Raw genomic sequence first — 22,344 nt, 5'->3', positions numbered from 1 at the left:
TAATTAATTAGTGTAAATAGGTGATTGTACATAGGGGAGAAAAACAGAGGTGTTCTAAAATGTTATCTTAATTTTTACTTTCCTTGTTCCCAATTTATTTAATAGGATAGTTGATACACGAGTATGTCTAAAAATGCTATTTTAAACTTAAGCACGATAAAAAGTGACGAACAGATAAATGGACAGATAAAACATCGTAAAGATGTGCAGACATCTAAAAATGCGTGACCGACAGACGAACACAGTATTTTATGGAAAAAAAAAACAAACCTTAAATACAATTCAGGAATTAAAAGCAAATTCGTGGGTAGATTCAATTGTTGGTAGTGTTGTTCTCTCTTTTCTTTGACATCACATGAAGGTTTCCAACATCCATAATAATGCTATAGAACTAACAGAATTCGAACTTGACACGTCTAGGTTGTCACATCACGTCGGTATTCACTTCACGTTTGTCTCTTATTTGAATAAACGATTTCCATACACAAACGGATTTCTATATTTTAGTGCTAACTTCTACTTTTTCCATGGCAAAAACGACGTATACGCTGCGCATTTTATTTCGATTTATATTCGTATATATTTGCGCTTAATTGTCAAACTTTATAGTTACGGATGGCCCAAATAACATACATTTTATCTTCATCTCTCATGAAGATTAGTCTAGTTTAACAATGCTAAACCAGTAGTGAGAATGAAGCGGGAATATGAACGTGTAGCATCGTAGTTTACCCTTAAGAGTCCAAAATCAAAATGCATAAACTTGTTTCTGTGCATCGAATTCGCGCAGGTCTGAATTAATAAAATAAAATTATATTTTGGATCAATCAAAAAAATTTTCTGAATTTATTCGAAATAGTTTTTCTGTGAGCCACTGCGATCTTTTGAAAAGCTAGATTTTCTTTCAATAAACAGTTGAGACCTCCCCTTCCATTCAAATAAAACAGACAATGCTAATATATGTCTCCACGTAATCACACACACACACACACACACACACACACACACACACACACACACACACACACACACACAGACTGCTTACATCCTTTAGTTGTCGTCTGTTCACTTATAACCATTTATCCAGTGAAATATTATTTATCTTTATGACTGAATTGTCTTTCTAATATAAAAACAATGAATATTGACTCTTATTAACAACTTTTGATGAAATATAATTTATATATTTGAGCAGAAAAGTTTTGATTACGATTTTCTGACCCATGCTCGACCCATAAACTATCGTAGATGACTACTTCGATATCTCAACTAATGAATCCCTCTTATTTTACAAGGACTCTAAAATATTCACGAACATTCTATGTTTTTTCTATTGCTACAGACTTCCAATTTAAACATATATGTTTTATATTAGGAAAGGGTTAATACTAACATCTTTGTGTTTCGCAAAATTTCCAACGATTAATGATATTCCGAGACCTCAAAACTCAACAATAGGGTGAAAGTAACTATAGAATGACAGTAAGATTGTCGAGACAAAACCACGATTCGCCCTTGCATGAAATATTGTTGCCACATCTGGGCTGGTACATTTACGACTAGGATTTTACTCTTATACAGGGTTAAAAAAAGAGTCTAAAATCTAATAGGTCTGTCGCATCGCCGCAATATCGCATCCCTATGCCTGTTTTACAAGTATTTTAATGGAATGTGCTCTGATGAACTCATAGCACTTGTGTTCTCTCCCTCGACGTAAATACCCCGACTAACCCAATAATCAACAAAAATCTCACCCCTTCACTATTGAGATCCTTAGATGCCGGAAAGCCTTATATTCTAATAGTTTATTTCCCTAAGACTGCTAAACTCTGAAATCCCCCTCTGTTTCCCTGACTGAAGTAACCCGGAGAAGTTTTAATTTAATGTAAACAGGAATCTTGCTGCTCAACTCCCCACAGTCCTCTATTAGACAAAATCATAAATAGTAGCCACTTACATTTCAAGTGGCAATATGTCTTGCTAAAGAGTAAAAAAGAAAGAAAGGAAAAAAGGAATATCGTCGGCAAGCTTGTTGTTTATTACAATTTTTGCAACGTTTTAATACTAATTTCATGCTTCATTCATTCAAACATTTATCTCCCCTGAAAAAGAGACCCAGAGTAATATCGCAGGATTCCATAAACTTATACAAGATTATTTATGAACGTTCATCCGTTTGATTTCCATTTAAGAACTTTAAGTTTTGCGCTCATGTTTTTTTTTCTTAAGGTTTTCGTAAGTTCGACACCTTTTACTCACAATCGAATTATTTTTACGTACATTTTACATCTTACGTTCCTTGTTTTATATATGTATATTTCTTTCCTTTAAATAAATATTATATTTTTGAACCTATAACATTTGTAATTCTTTACATTATTCATCAACTATTCTCTTCCTCCAAGTTTTGAGAAGGACTTGTGGAAGATTAGAAATTGATGGGCAAGACCAACGAGCAAATATAAGCCACTCAAATCAGAGTTCTTCCGGGCGGACATCTGCGACGTGACGCGCCTCGACTCTCAACACCAACAACGCCCATCTTAGAAAATTGGAATCGCTACGCCGAAATTCCTGTAAACCTGCTCATATACCTTCAGCGAACACAGCCATTTAGACACACACAACCAACAGTACTATGAAACGAACTTTCTGACACTTTTATCTACTTCTTATTCAAGAACTTTAAAAGTTTTCAACAAACTTTGGTCTTTCAAAGTATATTCTACATCTCTGGGAAATTGTTGATATAAAACTATTTTCTTTGTTGATTCATGCTTTCCCGTTTTCATTCCCAAGTTCCCATTATTTAGTTAGCACTTGTTAACTGTTGACTCATTCACAACCTCCACATTTTTTCCATCTTTTTCGCCAATTAAACTATATGTGCATTTATTATTAGCACCGTCCTTGGTACTTTTCAAAACGCTACTATCGCCAAAATACATGATCTGTAGCTAAGAGCGGCATTACAGACTCCCAACATAACCTATTCTTGGTTATTCTCTGGAATCTGCCGATTCATATTTTGTATTTTGCAGAGGCGTATCACATCATGTGACAAATCCGTAACAACATGCCATTGTAATCAATGACTTAATATTCTATTAGTTTGAAAAACGAACTTGGTTAAAAGCTATTAGAGCCTTAAATAGTTAGAACAAAGACGTAGCCAGCCGTGCTTTTCGTGCTTTTTGGACCCCCACCTCTCGGAGAAGTCAACCGAAATTTTTTCCCTAATTTAAAGCGCCCTGTATGGCAGCCAGATAGGTAGCCAGGCAGGCATTTGTCTTGTAAATAATTTACCTCACAATGGAAAAATTATTTAGTGCTTGCGATTCGATTTCGCCTCACTCAATAACACCTCAAAGCTTACCTAACTATAGGGTAATTTTTGCAGGATTGGATTCGTTTCGTTTCATACCGTTTCGTTCAAAATATTAAAGAATTTATTTTCATTTTTTGGCACGAAATCGAAACGAACCTTTTCGTAATGTTTCATTTATTTTTATTTTGCTTCGTACATTGTTAGTATTTAATTATAATCAGAAGGTGGCAAAAGGTAATAAGGCTAAAAAAAAAACAAAAAAAAAAAAAACTAAAAAACTATGAAACATAAAAAGTTATAATTAGGACAACTCAGAATTTGCATTTATTAATCAGGTTGAGTAATTTAACAAAGTTATTATATAAAAAATTTCATAAATCAATCAAAATATTTAAATTTCACGTTATAAGAACATTTAATGAGCATTACTTACAATTTTGTCTTAATTATAATAACAAACGTTGTCTTAATTATAATAACAAACGAACGAAACAAAATGAACGAAACATATTTTGTAAAAGATTTGCTACAAAAGTTTGGACTTTTCCTTGATCCTTCTCAGCTACACCCTTGGGTTAGAAACTTTTAAGGCCTTCCATAACTAAAGAAACAGTGTTATTTTAACAATAAATACATGTAGCATAGACATATTCATAAACTTATTTTTATTTTAACAGACAAATAGACACGTTCATGCGGATTATACTTGCTACCCTTGTATTACAGCCTGCACGCAACGACTACAACTACATCCGTATTAAAGTCACGAACACAAAAAACAAAAACAAAAAAAAAACAACAAAAAACCGAACAAAAATGAATCATCCAATTTTTTAAATCAACGCACTGTCTGAACACAAGAAAATGCTAAATAATTCAAAGCGAAATTTGTTTAAAGCAACATGGCGCCTCGTGATCACATTTTAAAATCGAAAACATTTTTTGTTGTTAAAGCTCTATTGAATTATTTTATAACTTGATTTGCGTATCCATAAATAAATGTACAAACTAATAAATATTTTAGGCTCTCAACTTCTCTTTGTGTATATATCTTGGTTTGATCATTTTACAGTTTCTTTAATTCTCTCTCTCTCTCTCTCTTTCTCTCTCTCTCTCTCTCCCTCTCTTTCTCTCAACCCACACACACATACGAACTGACTCACGACAGTTTTCTACAAGGGAAGGTAATGTGTCGGAAATGGGAAAACAACGTATTTTTCTCCATCACCTTTTTTCATATTTTCACCTTTTTCTGTATAATATAGATTTTACCATTCTTTTCAATGTCATTTATCATCCATTTTGTTGTAAAATATTTTATTCTAGTTAATTCCACTTAATCCTCCGTGTAACTTTTAAATAGTTTTCTTTCCAAGAATGCCTTAAAAGGACACAGCGTAAAGATAATCCACTAAGGCTCCCTTAACACAACAAAGCAATACTAGCTTAAAATATTCGACATTAAAAATAATTTCCTTTTTTCTCTCTCCATTCCCATGATAAAGACAGCACGAGTCTGTCTTGAAAAATGTCTCTGATACTTTCTTGCTTTGTCAACACTTGATTTGCTTTTCGCATCGGCGTGAACAGTTAAGGAGTTTCAATAATATGTGGATTATCCTATATATATTACATTCGTTTTTTCACACACACACACACACACACACACACACACACACACACACACACACACACACACACACACACACACACACACACACACTCACACACACACACACACACACACACACACACACACACACACACACACACACACGCATTCACCTCTATAAGTCATTATTTACTAGTTGAATTCAATTTACGCTCGAACAAGATATGCAGTGCTATAATTTTATCTAAATGAGGTGATTGTCATATATACTACGAGAGACGAAATGCCTCCTATTTTTTGATTCCGCTTGCATGGATCAGCAAAGATTACAAACTGCATTGTTATGGTGATTGAACCTATCCATTTTTAACTTGAAAGTTTCATCGTTCGGTTGCAGATATTGACGGCGCAAAACTAAGAAAGCAACCCCTGTTATGGGCGTGCATCAAAAGCAGATATGCGTAATTGAATTCTTCCACGCAGAAAAATTGAACCGATCAACATTCATCGGCGCCTGTTGAATGTTTACGAAACCTATACAGTTGATGTCAGTACAATTTGGAGATGCGTTCATCAATTTCAGAGAGAGATGTGGGTGACATTTTAAATGTCATTGTAAATGGCGGTGACTATGTAGAAAAATAAATTCTGGAGCTCAAAAAGTCGCACGTTTTAATGCCACTACTCTCATCTTTGTAACTCTTTAACCTTTTGATTTTTTAGTTAAAAAGTAGGAGGCCTTACCATTGGAACGACCCTATCAATGATTAACAAGTCAACTGTTTCTAAATTTTTTGATGATGATTGATTCTTCGAACAACTATTTTCATCTTGAATATCATTCTCACAACATTTCGACGAAAGATATGCCTTCGCCAGGTATATGTTGTCTAATTCAGGAATCTGCACGGAATTTCAAATGGAAACTTTTATTCGCTTCAAGGAGGGGGTAACATGCTCTCGTTCCATCATTCATGACTGGATAGAGGTCATAAGTAAATTCGCAATTGTATTTTTCGGTGGCTCATACTGAGAATCGATCCTTAAACCTTCAGGAAAATATCACTTTTACAACTAGTTTTTCTAAGTACTCTGATCACTGCTCTACGGTCCGCAAATCACACTCAAGATGAGAATAGTAGTCCGAAGAATCCAAATAATACGAATAATCGACCCTCATCTAAAAAATTCAGGAACGTAAGTCAAGTAAAGATTCAATGCTGCAAGTCACCTTAGTAGTGTAAACTAAAAAAACAAGCAAACTAATTATTTGTTTATAAACGGAATTCTAGTTTTGCTCGGTATGAGGAATCTTCATCGCAGATCGGATCGACGGCATTGGCCTGGAGCAATGTGCATCTTCACACTATTATAATTTGTAACATATGTTATGTAAGTTAATATTCAATGTGCGTACATGCCGAATGTGATCTGTGTTACTTGACAAATGAGATCTATGTACGATTATGCATAATTTACAAATTGTATATAAACAATGTTTCTATAGTGTAACTTACTAGTCGAATGTAATATATGTTATTATAGCGTACAATCAAATGTGATGTACACTGTTATAGTGACTAACCGATTAACCAAATGTGAAATAACCTACTATATAGTGTAATCAATAGTTGAATGTAACATACGTTATCAAAAGATTTGATGTATTAATGGAATATAATCTACACAATTATATTGCTATATACAGGCCAAATGTGAAACAGGTTGCTATAGAGAGATACTAGCCGAATCGATGCCCCCGTCCAGTCTCGAAAGACAAAGAATACTTCCTGTAGGGGAAGCTGAGCGTGTAATTGTAAGGCAGTGGTTGCGCAATCTTCAACCACACCTCTCCTGAATGTTTGAATCCAGTGGCAAGAAGTCCACGATGATTGGAAACAATGCCGAGATAAGCACCTAGAAGTCCCAAATGGTCGCCCCGGTTCAACGTTGCTTAATTTCGATGATCCAGCGGAAACCGGTGTGTCGACGTGATTATGCCGTAATGTAATAGCCGAATATGGCCTAATGTTGTTACAACAAAAAGTCTCCTAGAAAAATGTGATCTCCGTTTTTGTTTCATTTTATTTCAGTTCGAAGTTCTCAGAAATCCAGGGGCCCTTTTCATGGGGCTAACACTTGATTTCTGTGTGAGATGCATAAATATTCAATTATTCTATCAAAGTTCTTCTTTACCTTTCAAACACCGAGTAAAGATGTTGAGAACATTATTTCCTTCTCCCCAATTGGTCATTTAAACGTGTTATATTTTTCTTGTGGTCTCTTGTTCTTATTGGATTCCAGGACAAGAATTTATCTAATCTGGTGGAGTATCCAAATTAGTAACGTTACTTTATGTAACCTCACTTGGAGAAAATGCACCATTCATTGTAAAAGCTCACGTGGGTTAACCATACTGATGAGATCTTATTTGTGATTTTGAATATTTAGTCAGGGTTTACTTGAAGGGAAAAGTATTTTCATGTCAGGTTGTCCTGACAAACCCCTGTAGAGTGAGACCTTAAACACTCGAGGATAGTGTCTAGTAGGCATTCAAGTTCTCTCCGTCATTATATTTTTTTATGTGTAAACCAAATGTGATGTACGTTACTTAGTGTGAAATTCATCTGTATGTGATCTGCATTACTATATACTGACGTTTATCAATGTTACGAAAGTGTGTGAGTTACTAACCGAATATTAAGTACGTTACTATAATGTACGGTTTACCAGGCAAATTCTATATATGTGTGTGTGGTTTACCACTCGAATGAGATACACGCTACTCTACTGTACCATTTACCTGCCGAGTGCGATGTACGCTATTATTGAATAGGACAACAGAATATTTTTTCATTGTTTTAACTCTCGAGTATATATTCGTTGATATCTTAGATGTTTTTATATAGTGATGTGGTTCTCGGTTGATTAACTGTTTCTAACTGAGTCGGAAATCACTATATAAAAACATATAAGATATCAGTAAATATATATATAGTGTAAACAATGATAAGAATATTCTGTTGTCATAACCCTAGCTATTATGCTGTACCATTTATCACCCGAATGCAATATATCCTACCATACTTTATACTGTAATATTTGATATACGCTATCATACAAGGTGAAACAATGAAATTGTCGCCCTAGAAAAGACGACATGATTCCATTTCCATTTGATCAAAACCAGTTTCTTTTTTTATTGCAGACCATCTACTAGTTTGTCAGTTGTGTACAAATCCCAAGAGCGATAGGAGCCTTCTATCATGTCTGAAAGTGACACAATGTTTAACGACCAAGATCGGAAATGCGCCCCTGTACAACATGCTCTCTACAGATTAAAGTTATGACAACAGGACCATTGACAGCACCCTCAAAATGCATCGCTGGATTGCAACGAATAACATGGATGTGCCCAGAGTGATGAAAACAAAGTTTTCGACCACGATTATTGTTTTAGTGTGGTTTAAAGTGACTGGCACATCCTGCCACCTCACGTCTTCGAAGTCGGCTTGAAAGTCAACAGCAAAATGTGTAAAGAGTGTGGTGATCCCCTTGTGCAATCAGTTGGCAGTTGGCAGACCCTGGGTGTGACAGCAGAACTTTGTGCCGGTCCAGAAATCCAAAAAGACCCAGGCTTGACTTCAGAAGGAGTGCTACAACTTTGTACCCTTCTCTCACTGCCCCCCCTCCTCCCCCGACCTGAACCCGCTGGACTACTTCGTTTGATCATATATCTAGAGCATCACCAACATGACCTCCCACAACACCAAAGCCAACCTGATCGCTGCCATCTGCTGAGTATCCACCGAGTTCTCGCCGGCGCTTGTGAAAAAGGCATACTCCCAGTTCCAACTCATATCGAGGTGGTGATTGAGGCTGAAGGTGGCTACATTGAATAAATGTCTACTACATTATCAAGTTACCTGAATTGATTTTTTCAATAAAAGTTTTAAAATAAAGCTGTAGTGTGTTTTCTTTAGGGCGACAACTTTATCGTTCCACTCTGTACTGTACCATTTACCGCTCGAATGCGATATACGCTTGTATACTGTGCAATTTATCACTAGAGTGCGATATACCCAACTATACTGTGGCATTTACCATCTGAATGCGATATACTCTTTACTAGCCGAATTACTTAATTACAAATGATCGACCGACAAACGGAAATCCCGTTTCAAACTTAACCAAGAAAAACAGTCGAAAATGTTAATTCAAATAAGCACTTTGACCTTCAGAGGAAATGATATCTTAAACTCAAGCATGACAGACCAGCTGACGAAATGACCGACTGTCAAGCGAATGGACCGACACAATGGAAGGCAAAGCCTCTTGCAGATATTCGAAGCTGCATCTACAAATAACAAAACATTTGAGCAGAGAAGAAAATCCGATAGATATTTACTGTTGAGTCGAGATAATTTATAAGTGTAATGCGGATCGAAGTCAATCCGTTCGATTTTCAAGCACATCAGGGCATCGTGTTTACCGGGTTCATAGTTCTTGACCCTGCAAAGAAAAAGATGATATTTTATGATCTTTAGAAAATAAAATAAAATAAAACAAAGACAAATAACAAGAACACCCATGTTGTTCGATATTTTTTGTACGAGTTTTCTGCAAATGAATGAACATTATGTAATTTTCTCAATACAGTTTCTGAAGACTCTTAGTCAAAGATTGTTATCGTAATCATATTTGTCACATTTAGATTAAATGACAAACTTAAAAACAGCGCACCAAGCGAACGATAAGCTCCATTCCTGTGGAAAATACATTTCTACCGTTCAAACAATAGAACTACGAGCCAAGAATAAAGTAAAGCGAATATTTATTGAATAAACAATTTATCGGAGTAGGCAATAAAAACTATCAAATATGATAATCAATATAAATATATAATGCTGTAATTCCGGTTTGTTAGTCCTTTGCATGATCATTAAACTATTTTAAGCTGCACACAGTGATTACTAAAAGACATAAAGCACTGCTTCCCCATGCGATCCTGATCTCTACATTTACATTCGCAAATGACTAGACCAGTTTTGTAAACCTATATGACCATGGCAGGTTTTGATCGCCCCATTTCTGTTCTTGGGCAGCCGTTTTCCAAAGGGAAACATCTATGCCAACAAGAAAGCGGTCATTCAGCCTTATATAGTCGTAGTTTGGTTTCTTTCTAAGACGTTGTTAGGAGTTGGATATGCTTATGTGTGTCATACATACAAGTTTGTTTAGCGACATTTCGAATCATCACCGTAATGCGCAAATCTATCATAAAGTGTAGCGGTTTTCTAAATTTAAAACCCCCCAACTATTTTTAAAATTATTTTGTTATTTATTTACTAGCGAGAGGTTGGCTTGGTTTTGACGGTTCGTAAAATACGTATTATTCATGCAGATTTCGTATTCATCATTACAAAGCCAATTCTCTATTAAATATTATATTGTACGTAATAGTGATTTAAAAAAAAAAATGACTTGGGTGCTATCAGCTAGAATCGAAACCAAAAATTAGCACTCCAACCACGTCTCCTATGTAGCTATCGAAAGATAGGTAAGAAAGATATAATATTAAACGACTTGAATTTGGACATGCGCAGAAAGAAGTAAGCATATGTCTGCAAGTTGAAATGAACAGTTTGCATTTAAACTTGCTGATATGTCTGTACGCGTTATTCATCCATCCAAACAAAGATTTTACTCATTATAAACCATCCTTGGTGTATGATTACTACTTCCAGTTAATTCCAGTGTTATGTGACTAGTAATTTAAGAGTTTATCAGTTAAATAGACAAATAGACATAATACACGTACTGTTTTATTTATATAGATTTATAGAAAAACGCGTCTTATGTAACTCGGAAATACATTAGTTTATTTTTGTGTTTTATATTTTAACAAGACTGGGTGCCCGGCGTTGGCCGGGTGTTTGGAGGTGTGTGTTGAGCAAAAAAAAAAAAAAAAAAAAAAGAAAAAAAAGTGGTAGTAGGAAGGCAGGCTCGAAACCGTACCGCGAATGAGGAAAAGAACGTGAACCAAAACCCCAAAAAAACAAAAAGAAAAAAAAAAACGTGACGCCTTCGCCGTTGCGTCCATCGTCAAACTGGAAGTGGCGAACGTTTAAATTAAGTCTAGTCAATCGAAAAGAAGGGATGATTCGAAAATATCGTCGAAAAAAGCGACCCCTCGTTGTAGAAAAGTGCCCAGTTGAGGGTGAAGGAATTAATGTTTTTAGCCAATTTTTCGATATTTGTTGAGCGAAGGGTCAGCTTTCAAAACGATATCGATCTCGTGAAAATCCGTCGCCTCTGTTGAAAATTTTAGCAGGCATACAAGCATACATACATAATACATTTAAACAGACAAGTGAGATTTATATAGACTAGCGAGAGTACCCGGCGCTGCCCGGGTGTGGAGGTGTGTGTGTGTGTGTGAGTGTGTGTGTGTGTAAAATAACAGTAGGAAGTCCGGGTGGAGAGAGGTGTGAAAAAAAGTGGTAGTAGCGGAGATAGGGATCAAAACAGCAGTCGGCAAACCGGGTGGAGAGGAGGGTAAAAAAAAAATGGTAGTAGCGGTGGTGGGGATACTCGCCGTTGCCTTTGTCGAAAGTTTTTGCGAGACATACATACATACATACATATATTTAAACAGACAGGTGAGATTTATATTATAGATAAAAGTCAGATGTTACTTTCAGATGTTTTAAAATCTTTAAAATTAATTGCAAATGATAAAATCACACGATAATAAACCAAACCAGCTCTTTATAATAGATTTTAGAAATGGTAAACAGGTGTTAACTATGATGCATTCATTATTCAAAATTAATTTTAAAGTTTTTCTACTGCCGAATAAGAAATGCTTTCTGGCTTAATTTAAAGTGTAAAAGCAAACCAAAAGGTCAAATAAGGCAAACTAAGTGTCCAGTAAGGCAAAAACAATGTGTACGGACCAACAAGGTACAATATTTTGACTAGCTTGATTCTTTTTAAGGGGTGGGGGCATGAATTTCCTTAATATAATTCAGAAGGGACCTCGCAAAGCTTTACAACATCCTCAAGAGATATAAAAATCTACCGGTCACCAATAAAATACTACTTCATATTTCATTCCTGATACGGATCTGGATGTTTTCATACCTTAATAGAAACATGTTTCCGTCACGGCTTTCACAGTTCAGTTTGATAACGGTGTTGTTCATGAGGACAAGGCTCATATACTTGACATCGACGATGAGGCGCCGGGCAATCTTGAGCGTGTATCTCCATTCACCACGAATTTCGGTAGGAATGCGGCAACCAGGAGCTAAAAGATTAAGTAAAGCATCATCTTATTATCTTACATGTCTATATATAATGATTGTGTGTTGGAGAAACCAAGATATTAACAGAATATTCAAATAAGTTTAAAAAATGGTTAAAATTCTTCACAGAATCTAAAAAAAAACACCATTAACATTTGAATTTGATTAAATTTGCGGTTACTAGGGATACTGATCGGTTAGGTCCATAAAATAACTAAAATATATTACGGAAACCATGTTATAAAAATATATTTTCTTCGTTCATAAAACACGCAGTAAAATTTAAAATATCCCAGTGAACGTCTAAATACTTATTTTTATTTCTAGTTTAAGATTTAAAATATGTGAATTTGTTTCGATTCTTTAAAGTCGTTTATATTAAAACTGTCTGTATAACATACGGTTTTTTTAAAATAAAACATCGACGCCCTAAAGTTTTTCTATTACTTGGCTTCATATTACAAATCTTAATTTTTAATTTTTCTTTCAAGAAAAAAATGTGCACATGACTGCATTTGAAATTATTTCCGCAATACATCTCCACACAAACAGCACTGAGTAAATACCGATAGCTATATATATATATATATATATATATATATATATATATATATATATATATATATATACACATGGTGCGTTTCACCCAGTAGAAAGCATAGAACGAAAAGGTTAAAACGTTAAAATTCCATTCCAGTTTTTTAAGCAACTACGGAGTAAAGAAAACCCAAACCGGTGTTCCATCCTAACTGTTCCTTGTGAACGATTCCGCAACGGTGTAAGTGCTGGCGAGGGAAGGAAGAATTTATTAGAGAGAGAAAAGATTTTACTACTTCCATTGATTTTAACCGATTTGGGCAGTGAACTCTCAACAGGAAAAATATAGGAATCTACGATCATCGAGGAAGTGGAGAGGTAATAAGCCTATAACACACCTCAGATATTGTGCTGCAGTTTGTGCATATTACATTTGCATGAAATGTCTTGATTTCTAATCCTATTAAAGACAAAATCAGAAGGGGAAAAATGAGTTCATTTTATATATATATATATATATATATATATATATATATATATAAATAATAAAAAAATAATAATAGGGATTCAACAAGATTTAATGTTAAACTCGATGAAATCGATTGAAAATATTATTTTATCTTTACCAACTCGAACAAATATTTGGCATACAAAATTGGCAAAACAGATTTAATTATGTAACTTGTAGTAAAAAATATTTATCACGAAAACCATCTTTAATTTAAAAATAGTTTTTTTTAAAGGTGACGAACTTTAAATTACAACAAATCACAGAAAAATATTTTTTTATTATACAAATATGTGGTTTATTCCAAAAATTGATTTTTAGCATTTATAATTTAATTAAATTTCAGGCATATGATCCCGAGGCTCGCGCATATATTGCATAATCTAGAGGTCCAATTTTTATAAGTACTACGCATTAAAATAGCCTGTGTTTTGCAAAACATATCGAATGTGATCTTCCAAGTGGTCTATTATGTCTGGTTTATCAGGATTGGTATGGGACTTAAATAAATGTTTAAATAATCTAATCGCACGAACACGATGACCAGGTTCATTTTGTCAAATTATTCGTTCATCAAATGTTTCTCTCAGTAAATTGATCGTATCATTCGCAATTTGTAAATCTTGCTCGAGTGTTAGTCTCTTCATGATGAATTGCCAAACCAAACTGAACTCAAACTAACCAACAGTTGTTAAATTTGCAATTAAAGAAAATAGTTGTCAATTTAAAGTTAGTTGCTTCTAAAAAAACACCCTTTATAAGATAAATGTTGCATAAAATGTTGCGTTCAATGGGACAACTAACATATGCATTTGAGTCTAAATGGAGATAAAAAAACAGCTTTAGTTTATGAAAAAAGAAAAAAAAAGAAGAAAAATAGCAATTTCTCCTATCAATGCGATAACATAAAACCCATTTATACGTCGTATGTCTCGACCTGTTGTCCTCAGCTGTAGACATGATCGAGGAGCTGTCTTGATGGCTTTATGGACGAAATGAATCCAGGATCTGACATTTCCTTCGGAAGATAGATGAGCGAACGCAAATGATGTAATATCGGACATTCCTAGGCATAATATCATTCATCTGACGACAGGATTCCGAACGAATGGAAAATGCAGGAAATAAATGCATATTAGTCAATCGTAGCTGTCGGCACTTTCAAATTAAGTCGGTTTAACTACCAATCTGACTGGTGGATCTTAAAGTTGAAATGCTAACCGACATTCAACATCAAAATTGGTTGGTTACGTAAGTTATGTAGGAGTTGACGTACGTTTTGTAAACTAAAATTAGTACATGCGAGTTCGATCCTTACTGAATAGATAATATCGTTTTCTATATATCAGAAGGAGATATAAATGATTTTCAGTCACCATATATCATCAAGCTTCAGAGCACATATGGCACCTGTTATCATCAAATGATCACGCACTTTATTACTGACCAGTCTCAACATCGCTTAACTTCGGTGAGCTAATGGAAACCGATGTGTCAACGTGATTATGCCGTGTGATCCAACATACACCCATTACATGCAGCATTAAGCCAGTTTCAAGAGCGGCTTCAAAAGTGTTTAATCTGCTCATTAAGCAAACAGGGAACTTCCATAACAAAATTAACAGACATTCAACATCAAAAACTGAAGATATAATGAATTCAAGATATAATTTTGGATTGTGACCAATATTCAACCGGGATTTGAGAAAATCAATAGACTAAACTTAGGATCTCCAAAGTTTCCGAACGGAGGATCATATTGCTGTTCTTTTAGAGCTATTCTGGCCAAAATAATAAAGAAAGATAACCCGGGTGTGTTTTATACTCATTAGCTTTGCATTTTAGTGAAACTGGTTCTCCCAAACCTGATTTCTACACACATTTCCATTTAAAATTTTTTTATGAATATTTTTACGTTTGCCATAACAGTTCCGCGGGACGAATTAAAGACTTTGGCGGATTAAATGTGGCCCGAAGGTCGTAATTTAAAGACCCCTGAATTAAACAGACATTCCACAGCTACAGATCTCTCTATATTTGCTTTTAGAACTTGGTACATGAAAATTAAACATGAGGATTTGATAGATGTTTCACGAAGATGAATCTCGGTCTAAATTATACATAATAAATATATTATAGATAATAAATCAGTCTAAATTATATATAAGATAATAATTTATTATTAAGATAATAATAAGATAATAATTATTATTAAGATAATTAATTATCCTATTATTATTAAGATAATCATTTATTATTAAAACAATAAATTTATTTATTTAGATAGATAATTTATTATATTTATTTATTTATATAGATAAGATAATAATTTATGATAGATATATATGTAAAAATAAAATAATAATTTATTATGTATATAATAATTTATTTATTATCTCGACAATTATATAAATGCAATCATGTCATAACCCCCTTCCTCAAAAAACAAAAAAAAAAAAAAAAAAAAAAACACGCTATCAACTTACCCACAGTAAAATTTTCACGGCTCGTTGTCTTATCATTGTTGCTAAGCGACGACATGGAAAAATGGCTTTATCGATGATAGATAAATTAAAATAACGATCTCGATTATCGATTATCAGTAATTATCGAGGTTATTCTGAGACAAAACTTAACTAAGATCGCTCCCAGACTTATAGACTAAAGTTTTGTAAATTTTAAAGAAAATATGTTTAGTCGTCACGGAGTCTATAAGGAACGAACTCACACACATAAAGTTGCATAAAAGAAGAAAAACAATCAATCCTACTGATAATAGACCTCTACTACTTGTAAGGTTGAAATAAATTTATAATGTGATATGGCTAACTGATTTTCTATCTATATAACTAGATATAACTACATATACGTATGTATATAATTATATACACCGTACTTTGGGGTAATTGTGCCAAGTCCGGGGTAATTACGCCAACTAGCTAAAAGTGCTTTTTTGGCAACCACGTATATAAAGAGCACTTTTTTAGTTGCTCAATTACCCCCGGGTTTGGCGCATTTACCCCAAAGTACGGTGTATAACTATATATAGAACTACATATATAACTAAATCCTAACTTTTCCCCCTGAAAATGGATCTGGACGGATCTGAAAACATTTGAGTAATAATCGCCAGTGCCAGTTATACCGGTCAGTTCTTGTCATAAACAAGAAAACTATGAAAAAGCTAGAAAGGATCAAAATATATAGACAGGAATTGTCTATATTATTTAATAACTATAAATATAACTCTCTCTCTCTCTCTCTCTCTCTCTCTCTCTCTCTCTCTCTATATATATATATATATATATATATATATATATATATATATATATATATATATATATTAACACTAATCGATAAATTCGAACCCGGCAACAGAAGTCATCCCTGGCTTCATTAGTAAGGACCTAATCCAATCGGCTACCGTTAACCGCAAGAAATGCTGTTGAATATAAATATTTTTAAAATGCTTTTTAACGTCTGTCAGAGTAACCTAATCATTATATGATGATCTGCGCATAAGAGTTAAATTGACCGACTTTAAATCCAGTTTCGTAAAGAGGCTTGTGTGCCTCTTAAATTCTATAGGAACATTATGGTAACACTTATTAAAAATATCAGCGGAGACAATTGGCTTAGCTTTTCGAGTTTAAGACGTGTCAAAATCTCAATTTGTATCTAAAACAAAAGAAGCATTCGAGCATGAAGAAAGTTGCAACAAACATGTCGTGATCGTGTCATGTCCAAACAAAATGAGTTTGAATATAAAATGATTTTTAAAGCTTTGTTCTTTAGATGTAACTCCTATCTAATTCCATCTATTTACATGCCTAGAAGCATTAATTTTTATATACTTTTTATGAGAAAGAGAAAAGTTACATTTTTTTATATGTATTCAGAAAATTATTAAATATTTTCTTTACACAACTTAACTTATGGGTTTGGACATTTTGTGTGTACTGATGTTTCTCAGTAGTTCCAAAGTTCTGGCATTGGAAAATTTTGTAGATGGTATAATTCAAAATAAAATAATAGCACGTAAGTTCGTCTGAAATTATCAAGTCATATTCTATCAACAGAACAATTCTGTCGCTCTGATAGCGACTCTTTTGATCTGTATAAGAATCCGCTTATTTTTTTACCTCGGTCAGTATGTACGTTATGCTTTGAAAAAAAATCAAATACAATTTTGAAAGGCCAAACTGCTTTACAAAAGGCCAAATTCGCGAGATTTAGCTTTTAAAAAGTTAATCTTGCAACCCTGGACAAGTATATGAGTGACCTGTTTGTAATGCCGCATCATTTTCGATTATCATTGTTGTGACAGTGTGAGAAATGAACACGTCTTAATTTCAACGTACAGTTGTTCTTCACCGAAGACAGAAGTCAGCGAAACGTTTTGTAAAAAAGGGAAATTCGAAAGAAACAGGACAAAAAACAAAATAAAAAAGAACATTGCCTGCCAAGAGGTACTGGACTGAATAAGTAAATTAAAGATTGTCTCTTGCAATGTGATTTTATAATTTCTATTGAACTATGTAGCACAATATTACTTTCTGCGTATTTATATGCACTTATTAATGGATCTCATTTAGTCCAGTTTTATATTTGAAATACAATGGACACAATTTTCAAAGAAATGTTAGTAAATTAATATTTGCTGTGCGTTATTATTTTTCTGTCCAAAAATATTATTGGCACTATCCAGAAAAATATCAGCTTTATCAAAACATATTTGTTGATTAAATTCATTTCTCATTCCGTGAAAATTTCGCACATTTCACAATTTGATCAAGTGAATGAAATAAAGTTATAGGTATGAAAAGTATATAGAAGCTAGAAGTAACGTTAAGAAAGAAATAGCGACAGCTAAGAGAGAATTAACTGAAACCACTAAAAAACGCATAGAAGCACAAAAATTAGGAAATCGTGACTTCTGGAAAATCTACAACAGTGTAGTAAATAATGGGCAATCAACAATTCCCCCACTAACCAACAATCACGAGGTTGTTTGCTCAGCAACCGACAAGGCTAATATGCTTGCCAGCCGGTTTGCCTCGAACTCCACACTGGATCCTTCCAACCACCCCCTGCCTGACTTTCCTTTGCGGACAGACGCCACGCTAGACGATATAAAAATCACCCCTGCTCAGGTACATGCTATCATAAAAAACCTTGACACTTCAAAAGCATGTGGACCTGATCTCATCCCAGCTGTGCTATTAAAACATGCTCAGCTGAAGTAGCTCCAGTTCTCTCCAAACTCTACAACAAATGCCTTAATGAATCATGCTTTCCGGGCTGTTGGAAAACTGCTTCTGTGGTACCAGTATTCAAGAATTCTGGCGAAAGAACTGACCCATCAAATTATCGCCCCATTAGCCTCCTCCCACTTTTCGACAAAATATGTGAGACCATAATTAACCATGCTCTAGTCCGGCACCTTACAGATGCTAAACTTCTGACTGACAAACAATATGGATTTAGACAAGCCCGTTCCACAGCTGACATCCTCACTGTAATCTCTGAATGTATATACCATTCACTGGACAAAGCGGGGGAGGGCAGAGCGGTAGCTCTAGATATATCTAAGGCTTTTAGTAGGGTATGGTACAAGGGTCTCCTCAGGAAAATTAAATCATACGGTATCACTGGTAGAATACTAAACATAATTAAATCCTTCTTAGATAAGAGAAAAATTCAGTTTTTCCTCGACGGTCGTACATCTAAACAGTGTGATATAAATGCAGGAGTGCCTCAGGGGTCTATCCTTGGACCTCTATTGTTCCTAATATCTATTAATAACCTCCCCGACAAAACTGCCTCTGAGATGGGTATATATGCTGATGACACCACACTCTATAACAGGCATGACAGGAAAACAAATAAACACATATCTAAAGAAATGGCAAAAACACTGGAGGATGACCTCCAATCTGTAGTGGAATGGGGACATAAATGGATGGTCACATTCAATGCTGCCAAGACTAAACTGGTTTCCTTCAATAATTATAAGAAACCTTCTCTGCCACCAATAGCAATGCCAGTGACTCCCTGTCTGAGAGTACATCTTTCAAACTGCTTGGCCTAACGTTCACAGGAAACATGAGTTGGAACAATTATATTGAAAACATTGCCAGGGCCGCTGCAAGAAAGGTGGGCTCTCTCTACCGTGCTAGAAAACTACTAACACCTGAAAGTATCCTGTACTTCTATAAGGCCACCATTCGCCCATGTATGGAGTATTGTTGTCACATTTGGGCTGATGCATCTGCTGCTAGTCTCTCGCTCTTAGACAAGGTTCAAAAGAGAGTCACCAATCTGATAGGCCCTGAACTGGCATCTAAGCTTCAGCTTCTGTCCCATCGACGAAACGTTGCATCCCTCTGCCTGTTCTACAAGCATTTTAATGGTGAATGCTCTGGCGAACTGCAGACACTTGTGCCCCCACGACGTAGACACCCTCGACAAACACGACAGGCAGCTAAATCCCCCCCACAGTAGAGATCCTAGATGTAAAAGATCTTTCTACTCCAGTAGTTTCTTCCCCAGAACCGCTAGACTCTGGAATTCCATTCCAGGTCCCTGCTTCCCTAACTGTACTGACATGCAGAAGTTTAAGTGTAACGTGAACTGACATCTTGCTACGCAAATCCCAATATAGTGCCCCAGTAGTTGTTGCCCCTGATAGTAGCCCCCTACACCAAAGTGGCAATGTACCTTATTTGGGGTGAAAATGTAATTAAAAAAAAAAAAAAAAAGAAGCGAACCCAACTGTGTTTTCTTCATAGTAATTTATTGTAGAAGCACATTTTTTGTAAAAGTAAATTTATTGAAAATAATTATTTTTATTTTTAAAAATTATTTAATTAAAGATATAGTTTAAATTGTTTGTTTTGAAATACTTTATTTTTTGTAATACATCAATTTATTTATGAAAACTTTGTTTTCTGATTTTAAAATGTTTTTCCCCCTTTTTTTGACATGTTAATTCTGATTTGCTGATTCCATTTACAAATGCTTTTCTTTTATTTCGTCCAATATAATTTGGATTCGACTGTTTTGTTCTTTTAAAAATCTATTGATAAAATAGCGGTTACGTTTTGTAGGATTACACTGTCTACAATTTATCATGTAACCAAAATTTTTCGAAGGGCACAAGATTAGGACCGATCAAATACATCAGTACCATTTTGTGAAGATAAACTTTGGTCTTCCTAATTTGAGGATGCGCACAATTCTAGTAAGTATTAATTCTATTAAGCCTTATTAAAATCAGAAGTTACATGTTTTTTTTTTTTTGGGAAGGGAGCGCTTCATGTTCTTTTGGGAGGCATTTTCCTAAGAAACAAAGGAAAATCTGCACAGATAGGGGTTCATTTCTACCAAATCACACGTTCTCAGGTCTAATAGCCTAACAGTTCTTAGCATACACACACACACACACACACACACACACACACACACACACACACACACACACACACACACACACACACACACACACACACAGACAAATGTAACATAGTGTGAACGGCTATCTGCAAATATCGAGCAGTGAGTAAAATGACATCACGGTAATGAAAAAGAAGACTATAAAAAAGAGTTTGAAAAGACGATCACATTAGAGAAGACGATCACTTTAGAGGCGTAGATGACGTTCGAGAGCACGTTCGAGAGAACGATCACGTGAAAGACGTCACAACCGTAACGAGACAATGAGCAATACAACTGCAAAAAGCGAGTTGAAGTCCTTTTCTATTCTTTGTCTACTTTATGACTGAGATTACAACGTGCTGGTTCCCGGAAAACATGACATAAATACTAACGTGAAATACTCATATTAGTATAGATGCCTATAATTTTGCAAGATGAATTATTTACCTCGTGAGTATCGCGCACACGCGTATAACTTGTGAGACATGCATTCACTCCTTTCCGCTCACCCATTCACACTTACAAAATCCTGACTTACGTGATCGAGTGAGTCGTGCTGACGGCCTCTTCTGTTCAGTCCGTAATAGATCACAGGTGGTGTTTATACTCACGATTTCGTCACGTCTGACCAACTGAGGGCTTAGTAGATGATTTCCTACTCCAGGACCTGAATATGTAGAAGAAGATATCAACAATATACGTTTGTAAAAGAACTCTTAAAGATTCTTTGTCTTGAAAAACAGAAAACAGAGACAAAACAAACAAACAAACAAATGCAACAAAATAAAACAGAAACAAAAAAACAAACAAACAAACAAAACAAAGCACAACAACAACAACGCAAAAAAAAACTAAAAAAAAAAAACAAAAAAAAAAAAACACAGTTTATGTTGATTATCTGTTCAGATCTGTTATTATTGCTACCACGAATATTTGAACTTTTAGACGATTAAATTGGTTATGGGGATTATTTTATATCCGAAAGTTTAATTCCCACAAGTGAAAAGGAAGAAACCTGAAGATAAGTACTTTTATGAGAAGAAACGATAATAACTCTATATAATTGAACATTTTTACTTGGCAAGCAATAAAGACCCCCCCTCTCCCCCACACACATGTATAATTCCAGGTTAATATTTTCCAGAAGTGTAACAACCAGGGTTGCGGAGTCGGATGGTAAAAGTCTGACTCCGACTCCTAGAATTCCTAGGATGCCGACTCCGGCTCGAGTCCGACTCTGACTCCCAAGTCCGACTCCGCCTCCCAAGTCCGGCTCCGACTCCCGAGTCCGGCTCCGACTCCCGACTCCATGACCCCTATGTGAAAATCTATTCTGCAGATCCATATACCAGCCTCCCACACCTATTCAACAAACATATTATTATTACTTTTCATGTATATCATTTTTTTATGTTTAACATTCACTTGTATGATGAATATACTCACATATACACTCTACCAGCTCTATTTATTTATTTATTTATTTATTTAACGTTAACTCATAACAAGCCATATCATCACTTTGACGTAAAAGGCCACTATTTGAGACCATGTCTAGGAAAGCATTAACAAGATGTCAGTTTATGTTACATTTAAACTTCTGCATATCAGT

General features: G+C 34.9%; 1 protein-coding gene across 4 annotated transcripts in view; it reads right to left on the bottom strand.

Moving 5' to 3' along the window:
• LOC145293172 (uncharacterized) overlaps positions 1–22,344 on the bottom strand; it is a 297,731-nt gene that overhangs the window by 5,129 nt on the left and 270,258 nt on the right. For all 4 annotated transcript variants that reach the window (XM_080139638.1, XM_080139640.1, XM_080139639.1 and 1 more), the window contains exons 6-8: positions 21,271–21,399; positions 12,087–12,252; positions 9,349–9,452 (exon numbers count right to left, since the gene is read on the bottom strand). In XM_080139638.1, coding sequence (XP_079995764.1) covers positions 9,349–9,452; positions 12,087–12,252; positions 21,271–21,399 — 399 coding nt within the window. The remainder of the gene's footprint in view (positions 1–9,348; positions 9,453–12,086; positions 12,253–21,270; positions 21,400–22,344) is intronic.

This window comes from Euprymna scolopes, chromosome 14, assembly GCF_053919585.1.
Source record: "Euprymna scolopes isolate OS-2025 chromosome 14, ASM5391958v1, whole genome shotgun sequence".
Taxonomy (NCBI): Eukaryota; Metazoa; Mollusca; class Cephalopoda; order Sepiida; family Sepiolidae; genus Euprymna; species Euprymna scolopes.
Note: the sequence above shows the minus strand (reverse complement) of the source record. Positions and strands in the feature narration are given on the sequence as shown.